We start from the raw sequence: 21,851 nt of genomic DNA, 5'->3' as shown, positions 1-21,851 counted from the left end.
TTTTGCTGCTGGAAAGGTTAGGGCGCTGGATAATGTAAATTTTGATGCGTTCGGGTATGACTAATTGCTTATGGGTAGGATCGGTGCTTGTTGTGGATGACGATGCATCGTGCCGTAGGATCGGAGGTTCAAAGCTGAGCCCAGTGGAGAGACAATGGCGTCGCTGGGATGGGTGGATCTTTGGAGTATAACGCACTTGCCACTTGGCCCATGGGCATGGGTCCCTCTTGTACGTAATACCGTTGCATCAAGGAGAGTTCGAAAGGAGCAACTGGAGATTAACCTAATGTAAGCATGCACAGACGGATACTATACCGACTTCTGTTGTTCTAGATATTTTGCGTTACATTAGGGCATCTCCAAGACAGGTCCATAAGCCGCCTGCATCTGTCCGGATCATATTGTTCAGATCGAGGAAGCCACACAACGCGGGCCTGTATCAATCCGCAGGACGGTCCGGACATGATTTTTTTTTTGCTAATTGGAGACAAAATAGAAGGAGGTTTGCATGAGTCCGGACATCCAAAATGTAGGACACCGACATCTCCGGCCCACCCACTCCCCCCTTCCGGTCTCATTTCCTTTCATTCTGCCCCTTCTTCCCTTTACGTAGTATCTGCATCCTTCACCTCCGCCATCGCTGATATATGTCTTCGGCCGTCATAGAGGCTTTGTCGGACGTCCGCAATTAGCGCTGACGCGCCCGCTCGCCATTACGACGGAGCTTTCCGCCCTGGAGCCGTTTGTACCCAGGTGCACTTCGCCCCCTGTCGACGACCTCCATGGCGGGCATCACGCCCGGCAGGTGTTCGATCAAATGTCATTAAGCTTATTTTCAAATGCTATGTCGTTTTTTAGAGTACGAAGGATGGTCCACAACTCGACCCCAGAGAATGAGTTGTTTTGCGATGCGTGGCTGGCTGTATCCGCGGATTTCATAGGCAGGAGCAGAGGGGAGCCCTTCTAGGAGCAAGTGCATGAAAAGTTACACGCACGAAAGCACATTGTGCCCTACAACATGTACATCATTCAACCACGCAACGTGAGATCGTTGTCGTATCGCTGGCACGCTTCGTCAGCTCGAGGCAAGGTAGTCATTGCACGCCGCAGAAGACAAGATCATACGTTTTTCTTCCTTTTGCTCAACCTGTTGATTGATTCATTCACTCAATGTTGGTCTACACGTTATATGTAGACCGCACGCACTGCCGTGGTGTACCACAGTATAGAGGGGCAGTCATTTACGTGCACACACTATTGAATGAAGTTGAAGGGCGAGTATGTGTGGGACGACATGATCCGTCCATGGAAAAGTTGTTGGACATCCGTGGTCTAGTCGAATTTAAGACCTTGTTGAACTAGACTTAATTTGTAAGGTATGTGTGGATGATTTGTGCTATTTTTATCCCAACTTTAATGAATTATATTCGGTTTGTTAAAATGCGGGCTAAAATGTATGTGGCTAGGTTTGGATGGCGTACTCGTGCATCCGTCCGTGGCCTTGCCCTTGGAGATGCCCGTACAAGCAATCGGCAATCAGCATCTTTGTCTGTGTTCATTCCACTGCTAGTGTCTCCACCAAGTCCCAGCCAGCCCCTGCTGATCCCAAGTGCCCAACAACCTAGACCTAGATACCCAATCCGCAATGACTTTTTTAGTGCGTGCGCTAGACATTATCCTATATGTTACCACGCCCTAAAACAATGTGCAGAACGATGCTCTTTCCTACTACAGATGCTGCAACATGCCTCTGGAGGCCAAGCAAAGGTCCAATGCACGTTTAAGTGCGTGCACCAAACACTACTTATCCCATATTTTACCACGTTTTAGAGCACTGTGCAGAGGGCCATCGTGATACTCTTATCTCTAGTACTCCCTCCATTCTTAAATATTTGTTTTTTTTAAGATTTCAAATAAACTATCACATACAGATGTATATAGACATATTTTAGAGTGCAGATTCATTTATTCTGCTTCGTATATAGTCACTTGTTGAAGTAGTACAGATGCTGCATTGCTGCAGCGGGCCAAGCAAAGCAAAGGCCGCCGGCCACCGCCCACCAGCATGTCGGCGAGAAGGCATAGTTTGCTGCTCGCTTTGTGCCACCGATGGTGATTCGATCGAGTGAGAGGAGAGCGTCGCTGTCAGGTGCGGGTCTGGTAGGCAGGCGCCAGGTGACGAGCCCCTGCCTCTCTGCGCTGGATTCCCCGGCGCCGTCCTCTGACGCGGCACGGGGTACGGGCGCGCGCCGCAGCCAAACGAACAGTGTGGAAACGATGGCCGAGAGGCGAGACCCGAATCCGCTTTAACCACTTCGTCCCTCTGGAGATTCCCGGGAAGATGGGGTCCGTGATCCGCCACCACAACCAGTACCGCTTTGCTGACGGAGCGCATCGTATCCGCTACTGCAGGTTGAGTGTGGCGCAGGTGATGAATATTGCATCTGGTACTGTACGAAATGTATTCAAAAGCTCCCCGTATATATCTAGCCTACGGATTGAAAGAAGCCACTCAGGTACACATGTTAACTCTTGTAAGGTGTAATGTATCCAAATTTTTTGAGAAAAGTATGTTTGGTACCTCAAGTTCGCCAAGAGTACAGACATAGGCCATGCTCGGAGTCACTCCAGCTCCTAAAATACGAGGAGCTGCGGAATATCCGTTTCCTAACTCCGTGCTTTTTAACTCCAGCTCCGGAAGTGAAGTGGTGGAGTGGCGGGTCTCCGAACAGGGCCTTAATCTCTTCAAATTTTTTGGTACATATTTGGTCCTTCAAGTTTCAAAACCGGACAAGCTTAGTCCAAAACCAGATTTTGACTGGTTTGACCGCCCAGATTTTGACCAGGTTTGACCTGATTAACAGTAAATTCAAAAATATTCAAAAATGATTTCTTTTCCATCCAATATGCTTACATGTGCATTGTGCGTGCCAATTTTCGTGGTCTTCGACACTCGAGGAGCCCGTGGCAAGAAAACAAAAAATCTACTCTAGGTGAACAATGAATTCGAACAAAAATAACTAAAAAACAAAAAATGAAATCTTTTGGCACCCAAGATACTTGGGTGCGCTACATGCGTACAATTTTTTATTGTGAAATGACATCCGACAAGCTCTAGCCAAAAAGAACAAATTTTGCTTGCTTTTTGTGAGCGGATTTTTTTTTGCCACGAGCTCCTCAAATGTCCAAAGATGAAGAAAATTTGCACGTGCCTTGCGCACTGGAGCATATTGAACCCCAAAATATTTCAGATCTTTTTGTTTTTCTGCTACCTTTTCCTAATTTACTGTTCGAAAGACCACAAAAATTGGCACACACCTTGAACATGTAATAATATTGGATGGCAAAAAAATCTGATTTTTTGAAAATAACTTGAGCTTACTGTTCAAAATATGGACGGTCAAAGTGGTCAAAATCTAGTTTTGGACTAAACTTACTCGGTTTTGAGATTTGAAGGACCAAATGTGTACCCAAAATTCTTGAGGGACTAAGTCTATACTTTCGAGAAACTGAGGGACAAAAAACATACTTTTCTCAGAAAAAAATATTGATGATGAAGCACACCAGCATGTCATGTGAGGAATAGAATTTGAACCCGGGTTGATTGGGTATCTAGTGAAGATGGAGTATCCGAAGTTCACCAATGATCAATACCATACCTTTTTTTAGGATGCTACTACGCATCTGACGCCCCCCCCCCCCCCCACCACCACCACCACCGAAATTTGCCATGATATGTAGCATAAAAAATGTCTGGTATGCCATCGTAAAAACACGAAAGGTTTATCATGGTATGTTAATATAAAATTGCCAAGGTATATTGAAATAATTTGTCATGGTATTAAAAATAAACATACCATGGTTTGTTCAATAAAATTTCAATGTTGTGCAAAATAAAATTGCCATGGTCCGGAGATTTACAAGAAAGTAAATTACCATGTTATGTTCAAAAATGAAAATATCATGGTATGTATAGATAAATTTGCCTTTGTCCCCCCCACCCCCAAAAAAAAGCCATGTTACCAAAAATAAATTTTCATGGTACAAAAATGAATTTATCGTCATATAAGTAAGAAAAAGAATTTTCCATAGTACAAAATAATAACTTTGCAATGTGATTTTACTCTGAAAAAATAATTCCTAAATATTGCCATGTGATTTTGCAAGAAGTTGCCAAGTCGCTTTACATAATTTGCCATGTTTTTTGTGAGAACATTTTCTCTTTTATTTTGTAATGGACCAATAATAACAAGTTAAGAAAATTGTCATGTTATCTAGAATAACATGGCAAACATTATAGAACAAATCAAAGGATATACAGTGTGCTCATTATATAAATTTACCCTGATTTTTCCATGTGACAATTAATACAAAAATAAAAGTGACATCGTCCAAAAATAAATTGCCATGTTACAAAAACTAAGATTGTGATGGTACCAAAAAATTACCATCATAAAAATAAGAAAAATAATTTTCCATGCTAAAAAATAGTTTTGCCATCTGATTTTACTCTAAATCATAGAATTCTAAATTTTTACAGGTGATTTTGCAAAAGACTGTGTCATGTAGCTTTACAAAATTTGTCATGTCTTTTGTGAGAACATTTTACTCTTTATTTTGCCATGGAAGTAATAAGTTAAGAAAACTTCCATGTTTTCTAGAATAACATGGGAAACATTGTACAGCAAAGCAAAGCGCATTATATGAAAATTATATAAATTTTCCATGATAAAAAATGCTAACGAATTTTCCAAGTGACAAGTACTGCAAACAAATCGCCGTCGTCCAAAAAAATTGCCATGTTACAAAAACAAATTGCCATTATAAAGTAAGAAAAAAAATCATGGCCCAAAAATAATATTGATGTGATTTTACTCTAAAAGGGATTTCTATACTTTGCCATGTTATTTTGTAAAACTTTGCCATATCGCTTTGCAAAATTTGCCATGATTTTTGTGAGAAAATGTCCTCTTTATCTTGCCATGGCAATAACAAGTGAAGAAACTAGCCATGTTTTCTAGAATTACATGGCAACATCAAATCAAAGGATATACAAGGTGCACACTATATGCAAATTATATAAATTTTCTATTATTGAAAAAATGCTATGAATTTTCCATGTGACAAGTATAGTATTTTTTGCAAAATTTGGAATGTGAAGGAAAAGGTTTTTTCTTACAAAATGCAAACTATATGAAAAATTGCCATGTGACAAAGTACAAAACATTTCCTAATTTGCCATGAATAAGGGAAAATTTTCCTAAAGCTTGACATGGTAGCATTACAAAAAGACCTGAATTTGCCATGTTTGGAAGAAAAAAATGTTTATGTATTTGTGGTGTGCCCGGAGAAAATATTTTCTAAATTTGCCATGTGTAGAAAACAAATTTCTTATAAAAACAAAAAAAATCTAAAAATTTCCATGTGACTATTTGAAACATTCCAAAAACTTGGCATATCTCATACACAAAAAGGTGTCAATTTTCCATCTAAAACATGATATTTCCCTTGAGATTGCATTCAATGAAGGGGAATAGAGAAAGTGTAAAAATGACATGCGCCTAATGATAAAAAATTATCATAAAAGTAACCATATCTGGTAACTTTTTGTAAAACTTGAGATGTGAATATAACAAAAATGTTTGAAATTTTTCAAGAATATATAAATTTGCCATATGGCTAGCTTAAAACTTTGTAGATTTGCCATGTAGAATTCCGAGAGATTTATACAATTTACATGTTTCAAAAGCAAATGTTGTGATTTGCCATGTTATGAACATGAACAATGAAAAAGAATGCCATTATCCATGCCAAACCTATATATAATACAAAATAATGGAAATTTTGACATGGATGAAAACCTAAATATAGCATCGCAAAACTTCTATAATTTGCCATCTTTTAAAAAATGGGAAGTTTTGAATTTGCCATGAGACCATCTAAAACATTTTCTAGATTTGCTATGTTTCTATGTATGTAAGATGCACACAAATTCTGGGTTGCCATATGGTGATTTGAAAAGGTCACAAAAAGTATCAGATAATTAATAGACAATATTTGCCATTCATTTATGTATGTAAGATGCAAACAATTTAGGGAAAATGCATAAAAAATCTAAGTTGCCATGCAGTAAACTGAAAAGAGCATACAAAATGCAAGGTAGTGACGAAAATTTGCCAACCATAATGTAAACAATATGCCATACATTCATACATTTTCATACATGCAAAAATGCACAAAACCTGCGTTGCCCTCCAACTTGAGCATGCCTCACAGCCACCATCCATCCTGATTTCCCCATATCTTACGATCTCGGAGGATGCCCAATAATCAACCAGTGCCAACTGGACCGCATAATTTCTCGCGCTTCCGATCAAACGATCGCCATTTTGGGGGTAAACAATACGAGCTGTTGTTGTGGAGGGGAAAAGAAAAATATGGACGGGGGCAACAATGAGTACCATAGTCAGAGAGAGGAGCAACACATGTTGGCCATCGATCACAGCAACAACTCGCAGCTACTCATCGCAGTTGCCTTCCTCTGCGTTGCGCCCTAGTCGACGCGCCTCCTACCTCGCCATCTCACCTTGACCAAGATGCACCACTCCTGCCGTAGTCCTTTACCCGTGCGGCCCTGGATATGGTAGCATCTGACATCCCCCAAAGGGATTCTCCTCTAGTATTGCCACTAGCCCCTCCCGTGTGGCCTGGGGCGCCATCTTGCTAGGCCGACATGAGGCTGGTGGTCTCTTAGGGGTGCTCCCGTGAGTTGGTCCACCCGCGTAGCACTGCCCATGAGGCGGCGTACCGATCGAGATGGCCATCCCAAAGAGCATGATGGCTTGATATTTTGTCACATTTAGTAGAGGGTTTTGATGCGGTTTTCACCGAGTTTCCTATACTGCTCACATATTTCTAGCGTTAACAATTCGGGAAAGAAGAATTGCTTTCCTTTGTCGTGCAAAAAAATATATTTTTTGAAGAAAATCAATTAGGATCCCATCAATTTAAGCCAAATGGAGAAACTTTGATATTGTGAAAATTTTCATCAGCGCATCCAAAGCGCAAGACTGGGTCTGGTATGAGTGCAAGCACTGGTACCACTGATCATACCAGCCCTGCAAGCTCCGTCTCATCTACAGAAACAACTTCGTAATGGGGAGAGGATGATCAAAGAGACTCAACCGTCGCCAAACCATCTAGGACAGATGGAGAAGAGATTCCGAGAGTAAGAAGCACCAGAGGTCTATTACCTCTTGTTCATCTAACTTTGTCCCCATTCACCGCAACATCACCATGGGGAGAGTAATTCCAAGTTATAAGATTATGGTTCATAAGTGTGGTTGAATTCATCTTGAGACTAAGACTTGTTTAATCATTCATTGTATTTCCGATCTTCGTGACATTATTGATATGATTTCTCTTGAATTATTCTGTGGGATGTTTGATGATTCTCCACCTATGTGTGAGTAATTGCCCTTAGGCGTGGGAGCCAGAGATGATTGTTCAGATTTATATGTGCCCATTCTATATGTCATCATTTATGATTATAGTTTAATGATTTTTTTAGTAAGTTCTTTATCTGCAGTGACTGTAATGTATGATGTCCAATTTAAGGGTCGTCCGCTCGGTCATTTGAGGCGCTCGACTATAGATGCACTTACTGCTTGATTTATAAACTCCCCCCCCCCCCTTGAGAAAACAATGTACATGGTGTGTTGTGCTGAATGTTTAGGTTTACTCGTACTTAGTATTTTCCACATAGAAAGAAACCCATAAAAAAATCTTGGTGAGCAGTTTTTGTTTTGCAAGAAGGCCAAGGTCATATTAAAATTGTCTCACCATTAAAATTCATACTTACAAAATTAAAAAAAATAACACATATGTCTTTGGGTACATTGATGTCATATTCTACATGCACTCGACAATGGCGTATCGTGGCAAAGCTCAGTGCCGATGGATCTCCAGAACACCCTTGGAGCCAAGGTGTGATTGCTGATGCAATGACTAAGAAGTCACCGGTCGAACCCAAAAGAATCTAGTGACATCGAATTGGAGATCAAATCGTCATCCTAAAGAAAAAAACAAATATGAGGGCTGACCAATCATCGCGGTCTATCCAACATAATCGAGGAGGTCCAACCTTACTAGCTCACCGGCAGAGCCAAACATGCTCATGCTTCGCAAAACAAAGAAGACGGAAGACCAAAACTCGAATGGTCGTCGCCCACTAAACAACACCATTGAAGACTACCTAGCCGAAACATGGACAAAAATGGAGCCAGATCTGGTCCCGGACAATGCTCCACATGCACTCCAAAGACTCTAATCAAAATCATCATAACTACGATAGGTTTGGGAAAAATTATTCCATACGGCTGGTGGCGCCATCGTCTCTGGAGGTTAGACACATAAACTAAGCCCTAATCAAGGTCAGGACAATGCAAACTCCATGGTTGATCTCTAACCCCCCCCCCACCCCCCCACCCCCCCACACGCACACCTCAATGGCGCCGAAATGTACCTGAATGCGGGGAACTGATGGTGGCGACTACATGTATAAAATCTTGTTGAATAGCTATAGGTATCTCACAACATCACACCGTAGCAAAACGTTTGTTACTCTCAGTAAATAAATAAACACCACATCCACATTTGGGTTGGATCTGAATCCTATAGCATAATATGGTCCACAATCTGGGGTATAAGTTTCAAAATTTTGTAAATAAATCATGCACATAGAGGACGATAAAGCCAAAAGGCCGGTCTTGGACTTGACTTATCCGTCCAAAGCTCAACCCAAAAGCCTGAAATGATTTAAATACATACTCCCTCTGTTTGTTTTTAGCTCGCATATAAGATTTGTTTTAAGTCAAATGTAGTAAAGTTTGACTAAGATTATAAGAAAAAAATATCAATATTCACAATATAAAATCAATATCATTAGATGAATATGTTTGGGAACGCAGTAATTTCAAAAAAAAAAATCCTAAGCACACGCAAGATCTATAATGATGATGCATAGCAGCGAGGGGGGAACATTTATTTGGATTTTATTGCAATTTTATTTGAATTAGGAAAAATATGCGTTTTTCAAAATTGCATTAGAAGCCCAAATAAATGTTCACTTTGTCCGGAATATTATTAGAGGAACATTAAAATTTATTTCAGGATTTTTGGAGTCCGTTTAGTATTTCTTTTATTTGTTTTTCCGCGTCAGGTTTTTTTAAAGAGAGCACCGACCTAACGGGTCGTGCCCGGCTAGGACACCGCCCGGCCGGCTTTTTAAGGCGAGGCCCGAGGCCCACGACGCCGCCAGCCCCGTCTGAACCCTAGCGCCGCCTCCCGCCGCGGCGCCGCCGCGCCGCGAAGCCGCCGCCCGCCGCGCCGCTTCCCGCCGCCGCCGACCCCGCCCGCCGTCGTCGGAGACCCGCCGCCCGCCGACGCCGAGGTAGCCGCCGCCGCGTTGGTTTTCTTTTTAAAAAAACCCTAAATCTAGTTTTTTCAAATAGATCGGTTCGTTCGGTTTTCCGTCGGTTTATTTATTTAGCGGACGGTTCATCCGTACGTTCGTTTTAACGAACGTTGTTCGTCGGTTAGTCGCAGACAGCGAACGTTCATTCGTTAGCATGTTCGTTAGTTTTTCTTTTTCCAGGGTTTTTCCGCGATTATTTTCGATTGCGATTTCTGCCCTAATCTTCGATCTAGTATATCTTTTCGCTCGTTTATCCAAATCAGGTGAAACAAGTGCCTAGATCTTCGTCTCGCAGTCCTCTTCTGTTTAATCAACTTGAACAAGATTTTGGTACTGTAAAATTTGGCTTTAGTCCAGATTAGTAATCGGATCTTGTTTTTTTCGTAGTTTGTGTTTGTTTGCTCCGTTTGATTTGATTCTTTTTGCAAACCGGAGTTCTTCAGTTGAACTTTTTAGTTAGATCTTCTTATTTGAGTTTTCCCCATGCATCTTTGCTTGATTGCTTATGTATGCTATTGTTTGTTTGCGATAGAACACCCGGAGTGTAAAGCGTGCTACTACGAGTCACTAGGTTTTGCAGATCGTCAGCAAGGCAAGTAACACATTGATCATACTCTTTCATACCCAGTTTTTATGCATTAGTTACAATCCTCAAACACTGCATGGTTAGGATGTGATTTAACATGTGGGTTTTGGAAAGTAGTTGATGAGGTAGAACCTATTACCTGTTTCATTATCAAACCCTTGGGGGTTACTTCTACGTTATGCTTATATTGTTATGCTATGCTAGTAGACGTGGATTGGGTTTGAGTGTATCCATGACAGAAGTGAGTTTGTTAATTAATGGTTCAATTCTAAGGTGGCAACTTTAATACACGTCTGGGTGGATTGTTGGTTTTGGGCACCTGGGGTTATACCAGTGTTGTCCTAGGAGATCCCGGGGTTATACCGTGTGATCCTCCTATGGTCCACCACCCAGGCACAAAGGGATCATAAGATTATTCATGCTAGAAACTTCCGTGTGCAGCCACAAGCTATTATGGGCTCTAGCATAGTTGAGTAGGTTGTCGTGGTTCTAACTCTGACAGTGATGTAGGGGGGTATGTATGGAGAGGCTAGATCTTAGCTATGGAGGAGTTGTAAGCACATGAGGATTACGAGTTCAGGCCCTTCTCGGAGGAAGTAACATCCCTACGTCTCGGTGCCCAGAGGCGGTCGACTGAATTATGTGTGTATGAATAACAAGGGTGCCAACCCTTGATACTGAGGAGGGGGTGGCTTATATAGAGTTCGCCAGGCCCCTCCAGCCCTCAGTAATGCAAGGTTTAAAGTACATTAAGACCGGGGGTTACTGGTAACGCCCCTAATAAAGTGCTATGATGACCATAAAAGCTACTTAATGACCGACCGTTTGCGTGCAAGGTGACTTTAGATCTCCTGGCAGTCGAGTGGTTGGAATTTGGTCGAGTGATTGCTTTGTGGTCGAGTGTCTTGAATCTGTCGAGTGGGATACCTCCAAGTCGATTGAAAGGTGACTTCTTCTAGGGATGTCCTTGGGTAGGGTACTTAGGACAGGTCCATGCCCCTATCCTAGGTACATAGCTTCATCATAGGTTGCATGACCTCTTTCAGTGGTAGGCTAGCAGATGTAGGGGATGTAGGTTGGTACTGTCTACCCGGGGTTAGAGTTAATACTTTTGAAAGACTGTGTCTCGGTCATTTGTTTCTCAAACACCATGTAGTGCGAGAAATCCAACGGAGGAGATCGAGTCTTGTGAGGAAAAGTGCGCAAACCTCTGCAGAGTGTACAAACTAATCATGATTAGTCGTGTCCCCGGTTACGGACAAACTTGAGTATCTGGTTCTTGGATTATCATATGGATCTCATCACTCTAAATTAATTTGTTGGGTTGATAATTACTTTTAGTTGGGATTGAGATGGGGGTACCATTCTCAATGTTTCAACCATCATGATAGTTAAATAAAGTATATTCCTTTGTCGTGGGGAAAAATTGGCTTTTCGCAAAAACATTATAACCATAGAGCCTCCACCAGCCAAATATGCATGTAGTGATAGCCTTTACCTGTTCATTGCTCTACTGTGTTATATTGCCAGCATATTCCATGTGCTGACCCGTTTTCGGGCTGCAACATATCATGTTGCAGACTTTTCAGACGAGGAGTAAGATGTGATAGGTCGTTTGTCATGCACTCAGCTATGCCGTTGGAGTTGATGGACTCACTTTATCTTCCAAGTCTTCCATTGTTATCTTATTTAGATGACCTTAAGCCATATTTATTGTAATAAGTTCTCTCTTGAGACATTCCATGTAATAAGTGTGTGATTGCTACTCTGTTATAAATCCTTCGAGTACTGTTTGTGTCAGCATTACCGATCCAGGGATGACACTGAACATAGAGACTTGACCGCCTGAGGTCGGGTTGCTACATGCTTCTTCTTGAGCGCCTCAAAAGCCTCTTCACGCTGCTTCTTGCGCGCTTCGTAGGCTTGGCAATGTTCATATGATAGTTCATCAAGACCGGGCTTAATGATGTTATCAGCGCTAACTTCTCAGGGCTTGGGGAGATCCGACATGGTTGATGATGATTCTTGATCTTTCCTCCCCAACGGAGTCGCCAAAAAGTGTGTTCGCACACGAGTACGTCACCGTGTACCCTCAAAGCCGGGGGTGATGCACCGCAACTCACGTCGAGGGAGACCCGCCGGAAGCGCGGTACGCAAGACAACCGGCGGGCGCTTTTGTACACCCGAAACCCCACACGCCCGGGAGGGACCCCATCAGGGCGCGCGACGGCTATAGGCTGCCCTAGGTCGGCCTGACCGCCCCTAGGGCCTCGAGGTTTGCCGCCCTGCAACAAGAAGAACGAACGAAGAACGAGAGGAAGAAGAACAAAGGGAGAAGGTAAAGGTAAAGATAAAAGATGATAGATTGATTGTTCGATTGTGTGTTGTTCTTCAATCGGCCGTCACCCCTTACATATATATGAGGCGACTGGATTTCCCGTACAAGTCATCAAAAGTTAGCCTAATTCGGAATACGAGGGCCAGAACTTCCGGACTAAATTACATCAAGTAGCCATCTTGTACAACTCTTGTAGGTCGCACATGGCCTCGGATCGCGATGGTCCAAAAAGGAAAGTTGTAGATCTTGCAATGGAGAAAAACTCTTTAGTTGATTATTTTTTCATCCGAGGTCATCTTGATGTCGAAATCGGCCCCAAAAATCTACAAATAATATTAAAATTCTAGTTTCCGGGGACCGCGTGCAAACTTTCGGTTTAGCCCGAAACCTCCCCGAAAGTTTTGCCCGAAACTTCCGGGCTAAAATTTTACAGCATACTGTTTTGCCTCTAACTTTTGCATACGAAGTCCGATCTAGACATTTTTTATATCAAAATCGATCGTTTCGACGAGGCGAAGACAATCTGTGTAGAAACTTTTCTCATATGAGGCCATCTTGGTGGCGTAATCAGCCGAATAGTATTCTGAATGCAAAATCCGAGTACTTCAAACACAACTTCGGCCTTAGAGATGAGACCGCATGGCTATGGCCCAAATATCAAAATTTCTCCTTTTGACTATACGGAACTTTCTCATTTTGAATACTTCTTCATTTAAGGCCATCTTAATTAAGTTCTTGGCCATGCCAAAATTTGGTGTCAACACTACTCTCACACATGCTAGAAAATCTGAATTTTCATACGGAGAAAGCACATGAGAGTGTCTGTAATCGATGCAAATACATGGTGAAGTGCTTCAGGTGCTTAATTTAGCATCAACGCTATTGGCTTATACTCCCTCCGTCCGAAAAAAATTGACCCAAACTTGTTATTTGAGGGACAAGCTTTTTCAGACGGGACAAGCTTTTTCGAACGGAGGAAATATCAAGCATCGTAGCAATCAACTTAAACCATTCCTTGCCGATAAGATCGAAGATTCATGGCCAACATGCATGGCACCACCATAGCAGCACTGATATATTTTCTTTTGAGGGGTCTATGGCCCACTGCCCCATGTATGCCTACACTTGGGCTACAAAGCATGTCATGTAAATACATGGTTTTAATATAAATTGTATGTACAATGGACATACAAATTCAGTCTCATGTGTTCTACTTCCGCAAGGATGGTAACAGTGCTACACATTGTGTTGTTCGGGTCGTATCTTCAAGGCATTGCACGCAATGATATACTACGATATGAGCATGCGTTCGAGCTAGTGCATCTTTTCTTTCATCTCCCCCAATCCCCTAATCATGGCAGTGGTTGATGCTTCTTCTGGCACAAGAACATTCTAAAATCTAACAAAACAATGGAGCACGTGCGCTTTGGGAGCAAAAAGCAGAGCGCATGCACACCAGACACCACGCGCCGCCCACGTCCGGATTCCGCTGACGCGAGCGCCGTACCAGCCGGATCCCCGGCCGGCGGCCGTGGGCCTTGTGGGCCAACGCTCTTCGAGGATAAGATCGCAGCCCGCTAAATTATTTGAGCAAAAATTTCCTTTTCTCCCCTGCATGTCACGTCGCGCTCGCTAGGACCCAGGAAAGCACGGCCACTTCCGCTAATTCGCTCTCCTCTCGTCTGCCCCTTTTTCTTATGCTCGAAAAAAAAGGAACTAGAGTAGCTTTTGCTCTGGATTCGCCGCACATGAACACGACCGCGTTCGTGTGCACGCGTGATGCGCCTCGCTGTAGTTTAGCTTATCCGCTAGGATGATGGTTTGGGCCTACGCATACGTGCGCGCCCCAACCGGCGGCGAATGGCCGGCCAGGCTTTGCTCCAAGCTTAAAGCTTAACGGCTAATATTGGCCATTGCTGATCAAAGCTGCTTTGGGATCCGATTGGCAGAGTGTGTTTTTATTGTTCATCGGATCAGATTGGTTCGTTTCGTGCTGTATATATTTGCGCAGGCCGTCAATCATGACCCGTCCATTCACACAACATTGCGCACGCCAGATTTTGTTTTTGATGAGGGGTCCAAGAAGAAGGGTAGCCAAACCAAATCTCGGTCGATCGAGGCAGCTCGCTTTCCCTTTGCGGCCGATCCTCTCGCGCCTCCGGCTTTCCTTCCTGATCCGAAACGCCTCGCCCTGGTTCGTCCACATTGCAGGCAATTTGAAGATCAGATCAGATATTTTCAGCCGAGCCAAAAGGCCAACGGGCACCGGATCCTCAGGACCGCGGGGATCTCCTCCTTTCCACTGGCCAGGCCAGGTTCGTCCCCGGCGTTCCCGGTCTGGTCTGGTCTGAAAAGAATAACGTGAGTGAGCGCGCGTGCCCTCTCATCCGACCCAGCAGCAACTCAGCTGGGAATCTAATAACGAGCAACCGAGCATGACGGGATGGATTCTCATCGATCCGTCCGAAGACCTCACGACGACCGTCCGGTGCAGTGCATGGGTCCGCGGATGGATGAAGAAGAAGCGGTGAAGGTTCGGGTGTGGAAATGCACGCAGGTTCCATCATCGATCGGAATCTGATGCTTTGGGTAATGGCTATCTGTGGATGATAGCGTCTCGTGTGAGATTGGGTGATGAGAAACCACCAGCCAAACAACTGCGCCTGCTTGCCTGGAAGCTGCGCCGCAGGCACGTACGGGTGCGCGCTTGTTTTACTAAGAGCATCTCCAATACCAATAGGCATATAAAAACTGCTTCACGTGTTAAAATTCGGGTTTTTTGACGTCGAACAGACAGTGCACACGGAAAAAAAAATTTGGACACACGCTAAGATGCACCATCAGTAGCTGCAAATTTGGAGTTGTCCGGTGCTCAAAAAATCCTAATTTTAGCACACAGAACAGTTTTTGTGCACCTGTTGAAGATGCTCTAAGTTGAGTCGCTACGCGTGTGGCGGTTGTGCCTTTCTTAGGAACGGCATGTTTTCATTTGATTATGTATTTTCCTCCATTTCTAAATATGAGTCTTTTTAGAGACTACATACGAAGGAAAATAGGTGAATTTATACTTTAAAATACATCTATATACATTCGTATGTAGTCTGTATTAAAATCTCTAAAAGGACTTATATTTAAAACGATGAAGTATATTTTTTACTTCCTCTGTCCTGAATTAATTGTCTTAGATTTGACTAGATACAGATGTATTTAGACATATTTTTTGTTAGGTGCATCTGTTTCAAAGCAAATCTAAAACAAGCAATTTGGTACGGAGTTATATTTGTAAATGACTTACACGGAGTTTTATCTTTCGAAAGTGTTGAGAGGATTTGCGAAGAGTACAAAACTTCATAGATATGGAGCCTTCTAGTGCATTGGGGATTTGGGAGAAGCTATGGGCACCCCTGCCGGGTTTTTTCCGTTTTCAGAAGGGGACTGCTAAGCGTCGGCCAGCGAATCTTTTTAAAAAATCCGCCGCCGCGCGAGTCGTTTGATTCAGCACAATCTAAATTGAATGTTTTACTCTACTTTATAACAGAAACCTTGTTGCGAAAACATTTTGTTACAGAAAATGGTGTTGTAATATAGGTTGTGTTACAAAAAGAAAATTGCAGCGAAGATCTTGTTGCGAAATTTTTGTATTATTTTTGCAACAATGGTCTTGTTGCAGAAAACATTTGTGGCAAAGGTTGTGTTGTAGATTTTATTTTTTGCAACAAAGATAATGTTGGAGACTTTTTTTGCAACAGATATTATATTACAGAAATTTTTAGTCCGCATCGTCGCACCGTCGTGGTGCCACTGCAACATTCCCTATGTTTCAGAAACATGAAGGATGTTGTAAAATCCTAATACATACAGTGGGTGCGTTGGCGTCCTAGGACGGCGGACGCGAGGCGTGGAATCTATACGTACACGTGATCTGTTTGATCAAAAGTGATCCAACGGCTCCGCACACTACAGATGCGAGAGCACGATCCGCCGGCTGAAAGGTAATGTTTTCCTTTTGAGAAGGCATGGCGTACTTTTTATGTTTCTTTCTTTTCTGTATTTTCAACAGTTTTAGTATTTTTCTTTTGGTTTTGTCTATTTGTTTCATGTTTCTTTTTTGCTTATTGACTTTTATATTTATATTTATTATTTTACATGCCAATTCTTGAATATTTAAAACTTTTGAACGTTTAAAATATATGCTTTTTTGAATTCATGAATATTTCTAAAGTTCACAAATATTTTTTAAGTCCATGAACATTTTTAAAGTTTCCTACCTTTTTCAAATTTATAAACATTGCTTGAAATCCACTCGTATTTTAAAAATTCCTGAACATTTTTTCATTTGTGATTTTAAATTTGTATATTTTTAAAATCCTAAAGTACGCGAACTTCATTTGACTTAATAAAAAATTTCAAATAAAAATATGATAGTCGTTTTTCTCCGAGCTAGGAGTGGAGCGATCAGAAAAAAATCTAAGTGAACGGAGCAGAGAGCCAATCTTAGCGAGCAAGAACTTCAAAGACCATCTCATGTGAGTGTTATAACAACAATTACACGGGTTCAACATGGGATAACAGCTACCAAGGGGCTCACACACCGACTAACAGTCGACACCGTTGTTGAAACATGTAAGTACTTCACAACCACACGCCTAACAACTTCACTATGCTCTCCGAACAAATATCATCGTCAACAACAGCCTAACACGATATACCTATACGTATGAAAAAGCACTTCCATATCATATTTAAAACCCAAAACTAGCACAATAAAACCAAAACAAAACAACCAACCACAATAAGCTACTAAAAAAAGTTAATCCCACGTGTGAGGAATGACGCGACGAAGCGCGTGTTAGCCTCGAGTTTTAGGATGATCACCCATGGTCTGCACAACAACACAAGTTTACGAGCACTGCATTCTAGCCCAAAAGTGAGGAGTCCAACAGATGAAGCCCAACCAAATTTCACGCAGCGAGACTACTTATATTTCAAGTTTTCCTTTTTCTTCAATTAAACTTCTTCCGTAGCAGCGCCTTTAAGAAGAGACAACACCTCCATGCCACCATCATCATGTCATATGCCAAAGACGGGCCAGACATGGATCTTCAACCTGAATGCCAACACCGACCAACTAAGATTGGAACATCGACATGGAGATAACACCTTCATTAGGTAAGCAGTCAAGTTCAACGCTGCCTCCGACCAATGAAGGACTGAAGGCTAGAACAAAAGTTTTCATCCCAGACAATAAAGTGGTGCTCTAAGCACCCTTCTGCAAATGGATCTTTCAAAAGTTGTGCCACCAAGTACTCCACGTAGAACCACTGTGATGTCCACCGGATGAGGTCGCACGCCTCTCCGGACACTCCTTTCAACTATGCACCAAAGAAGCACATGCCTCGCGGAGCCACCTTGCCGACCACCTATTTGTGGAGGAGTGCCCAGCCATCAACGGCGGTGACGAGAGGAGGTAGTGGCGCTAGCGCATGGGTGGGACGTCTTCCCATGTATCTTCACCATGAGTGTCAAGGAGTTGCCAAAACTCATGTCCTAGATTTAGCTGTCGCTGAAGCTCAAGTCGCCCATGCCTGGGACATCCAACCACCTACACACTGAACCGCGTCGGACATGCTACGCGCCATAGCCAACACACAACTGTCAAGAGTAGGACCCATTACCAAGCCAGGTCGATACAGCTGTAGGGCAGCGCCCGAGGCCACAATTGCCATCTGCAACTGAGGTCGTCCTTAGCCACGGGTGTCCTCCTCTGGCGGCCAGATTCAGGCGAGAATGCCCAAATCAACCACCATAGACGACCACCATTCCGCCCTTGCAACCACAACGATGTGTCTGAACCGTTGTACATACTTGCCATCCATGACTGGCATGGCAAGTCGACGAGGAGACGAGCACACCACCATCGTCCGTTGGACGAGCTTTGCCTGTCGGCCTCATCTAGCGATGCGGAAGTGAGTGAGGAGGGCCGAGACAGGTGCAATGGCTAAGGCCCGGGCCATACCCCTAGAGCGGCGCGGATATGCGGTGTGCACGTCGCAAGCAGATATGGCACTTGGAAGCATGGCAATTAATCAAATAAACAACAACTTTTCTTTAGGGTTTGCTCAGCTGCCCCAGGAACTCGAGGAGAATTGGTGGTTCCCTCCCACTCATCGGCACCATCGCCGGTCTGCCACATCTCTTGTGTCCTTAGGACCATGGAGGCATGGTGTGGACCCTGACCCTTGCCAGTGGGAGGGATCCTGCTCTGTTTTAGGTGTTTTTTTAAGAATTGTTAGGGATTGTCTCATGCTCGAGAAGGCAAGGTGGTGACGGCTCTCTGGAAATGGAATGAGTTTCTCTCCGCCTAGCCCCCGTCCCAACGGTGCGTTTCGTGTCGTCGGAGAGCCTGTGAAGATGAGTCTCTAAGGGCATGTTTGGTTGGGTGAGTTGTACCTGGCTCGCACCTGCCATGCAAAATTGCCCATGTTTGGTTGGTTGTGTGGCCTCCTCAGCCTGGCCCAGTTGATGCAAAAGGAGGCTTCCCAGCCAGGCTGAGGGGAACGCAGGTTTTGAGTGTTTCCTTCATGCAGGCTGAGGGAGACGCATGTCATGCCCGCACGACGCAATCCAGCCACCTCCTTCCGCCTCGCCATCGCTAGCAACAGGACGACATCGCCAGCGCTCCTCGACCATCTCCACCTCGACGCCGCCGGACTCCTCCATCGCCGCACGCACCCACGCCTGCATTCCTATACGACCTCCACCTCGCCGCCGCCGCACTCCGACACCGTCGGGCGCACCCATGACTACGGACAAGTTCGTCGGAGCTCGGCCCGCCGCCCGCCACCGACCGAGAGGAAGAGGCAGGGTGGGGGAGAGGGGAGCCATGAGCCGCCAAATCCAGCTGCAGCCAAATCTCCGTCGTCGGCATCTCCTCCCGGCAGCCCATCTCCGCCACGACCATCTCATCGCCCTCGAGCTCTTCACCTGGTTGGTCTCCTCCATGACCATCTACTAAATCTCGGTGGAATGTGTCAGATAGTTGCAAATATTTTGATTTCTTTGCGAAACTTCTGATGAATAAAATTGACACTTGAGTTTTTGGTTCAGATTTCAGTTCAAGTTTGTTTTACTTGTTCCCTTTGTCCATGGAATGGTCCAGATCCATCTGAAATATTGGAATTGGAAGAGAAGAGTTAGCAGAATTAAGGCCATGTCCAGTCTACCAAACAACATCTGCCGAACATCTCATCCCATCCTTGCACCCACTCAAGCAGGCCACGCTCAGCCAGGATCACCCACGCGATGCAGGCTAGAGCCACCCAAGCAACCAAACACACCCTAAGGGATCTCACGGGATATGGTTGGATCCCATCTTTGTTTCTCTGCTTTCGTGTGTTTACAGATTGAACCATTTTGTTTTATCATTCTCTTCATCGGCAACGGTTCATTACGGGCCCTAGTACGGCGACTTCGTGACTTCTGCTATAACAACATTTCCACATCTCCGCTCATGCCAGTGTTTGTATAGTCGTCCCTACGTGTTTATAGATGTAATTTTTATTTTTGATGTTCTTTATACTATGATGAAAAGTTTTAGAAAAAAAAGGAAACATGGCAAATTAATGAACGGGTGACAGATGCATGTGCATGTCAGAAATCAGCCTGGCGCAAACGACCTGTGTATTTTTATTTATTTATTTTTTGCATGAAAACATGGGTTTTTTTCTTCTTCCGAATGACAGGTTACATTCTGCTGACATTAGCCGATCGATATTACTCCTACAAGACATGACACCTCCAAGCACCACAGCATATGCCACTCATTCGGTGAAGACAGGAAAACGCTTTTGCGTTCTATCAGCAAGCAAAGTTCAACGGATAGTCAATTTATCAGCAAGCAAAGTTCAACGCCTAGTGATCTAGCTCGTCTTGTACTAGTAGTAGTAGTCTGTTACGTTTGATCGTACTTGCTCGCACCCATCGCAATAATAACAGATGTCACGATCGCTGCACTGGAAAAAGGAATCTTTGCACGCATGAAGAGAGCACAAGCAGTTGACTTGCACATTTTTCTTTGGTGAAAAGGAACTGCATTGTTAAATTCCACAGAGCAGTACGTAGAAATGGCATCATCGTGACGACGAAAATTTAAAAAGAACAAAGAATTAAGTAGCTCATCTAAAGCTTTAGTGCAAATCTGCGTTTATTTTTCTAAATGAATCTTTAATGAATCAAATCCAGTTTAAGAGCTTCATCATCCATGTGTTAGATCCAGTCAAAAAGCTCTGCCCAGTCGGTCATGCCGTCGACGAGCTCCTCATCGGCGCCTCCCTGCTTCTGCTGCTGCTGCACGGAGCGGTAGGCGTCGCTGGACGACGGGACGTCGTTGGCTGCATGCCTTTTCCTCTTCTGACCCTTTCCCACTTCAACATCCTCACTGGCTGACGCAGGCGCGGCAGACGGCGACGCCGGGTCCTCGGAGCGGCGTCCTCCGGCGGCGACGGTGCACGGCCGGCGGTCGAACTGCCGCAAGCTGCCTGACCTCGTGTACAGACGGCACAGGCTGAACTCGCTCCTCACCTATAAACAAGCACAAAAAACTGCATAAATAATAAACATTTAAAGATGCTGTAACTACTACTAACTGATTTGCATATTTCTTCACGTCTCAAATGACCAGTTGACTACGGGTATCTATAGCCAATTAGCCACAGGCAGCTTTCGCAATCAGCATTCGATCATGGCTCTTCCTGCATGAAAGAACATCCGGCATATATATGGCGAATTGGCGAAAAGAATGGCAACTCGTGATTCTGAATATACTACTGAGTATCATCTAAACTAACACGCGCTTATACTGTTAATTACCTGGAGCCGAGCGGCGGCATCGGCATCGGCACCGTCGTCGTCGAAGGCCCTGTACTCGTTCATCTTCCACTTGGTCTTGGCCCCGGCTGGCGCGCGGCCGCGGTAGAACACCATGGTCTTCTTGGTCCCGACGGGGCGGCCGCCGGCGGAGTAGACCAACCCTGGCGTGCCCGCCGCCTTCCAGTAGCCCGACGGCGTCGTGCGGCTAGGCCGGCCGCCCCGCGCCTCCCGGTCCTGCCGCGCGCAGAAGTAGAACCACGGCTCCCCGTGCCCGGCGCAGGCGCCCCGGTGCACCTCTGCACGCACATACACATTCAGTTAGCAATGATAGCAATTCGCTGCTAATAGCAGTGCATTACACATGTGTATTTCTTGGTTCGTGCCTGGGAGCTGCCAGGGGTCGAGGGAGCAGACGTCGGCGACGGGGATGACGCGCTCGATATCGCCGCGGCGGCGGCCGTCGAGCATGTGCCGGAGGTAGAAGCGCACCAGCTCCTCCTCCGTAGGGTAGAAGCGGTACCCGGGAGGCAGCTCGCCCATGGCGCACGTCAGTCGATATCGTGGTTCGTGGAGCTCGAATGGAA

At 44.4% G+C, this 21,851-nt stretch overlaps 1 protein-coding gene across 1 annotated transcript; it reads right to left on the bottom strand.

Annotated features, from left to right (window-relative positions):
* Positions 1-20,454: 20,454 nt before the first annotated feature.
* Positions 20,455-21,851, bottom strand: LOC125535742 (NAC domain-containing protein 90-like). Its single transcript, XM_048698816.1, has 3 exons — positions 21,651-21,851; positions 21,268-21,563; positions 20,455-20,979 (listed from the first exon to the last, which is right to left on the bottom strand). The coding sequence occupies exons 1-3, from the start codon at positions 21,805-21,807 to the stop codon at positions 20,665-20,667; spliced, it is 768 nt and encodes a 255-aa protein (XP_048554773.1). The 5' UTR covers positions 21,808-21,851; the 3' UTR covers positions 20,455-20,664.

This window comes from Triticum urartu, chromosome 1 (assembly GCF_003073215.2).
Source record: "Triticum urartu cultivar G1812 chromosome 1, Tu2.1, whole genome shotgun sequence".
NCBI lineage: Eukaryota > Viridiplantae > Streptophyta > Magnoliopsida > Poales > Poaceae > Triticum > Triticum urartu.
Note: the sequence above shows the minus strand (reverse complement) of the source record. Positions and strands in the feature narration are given on the sequence as shown.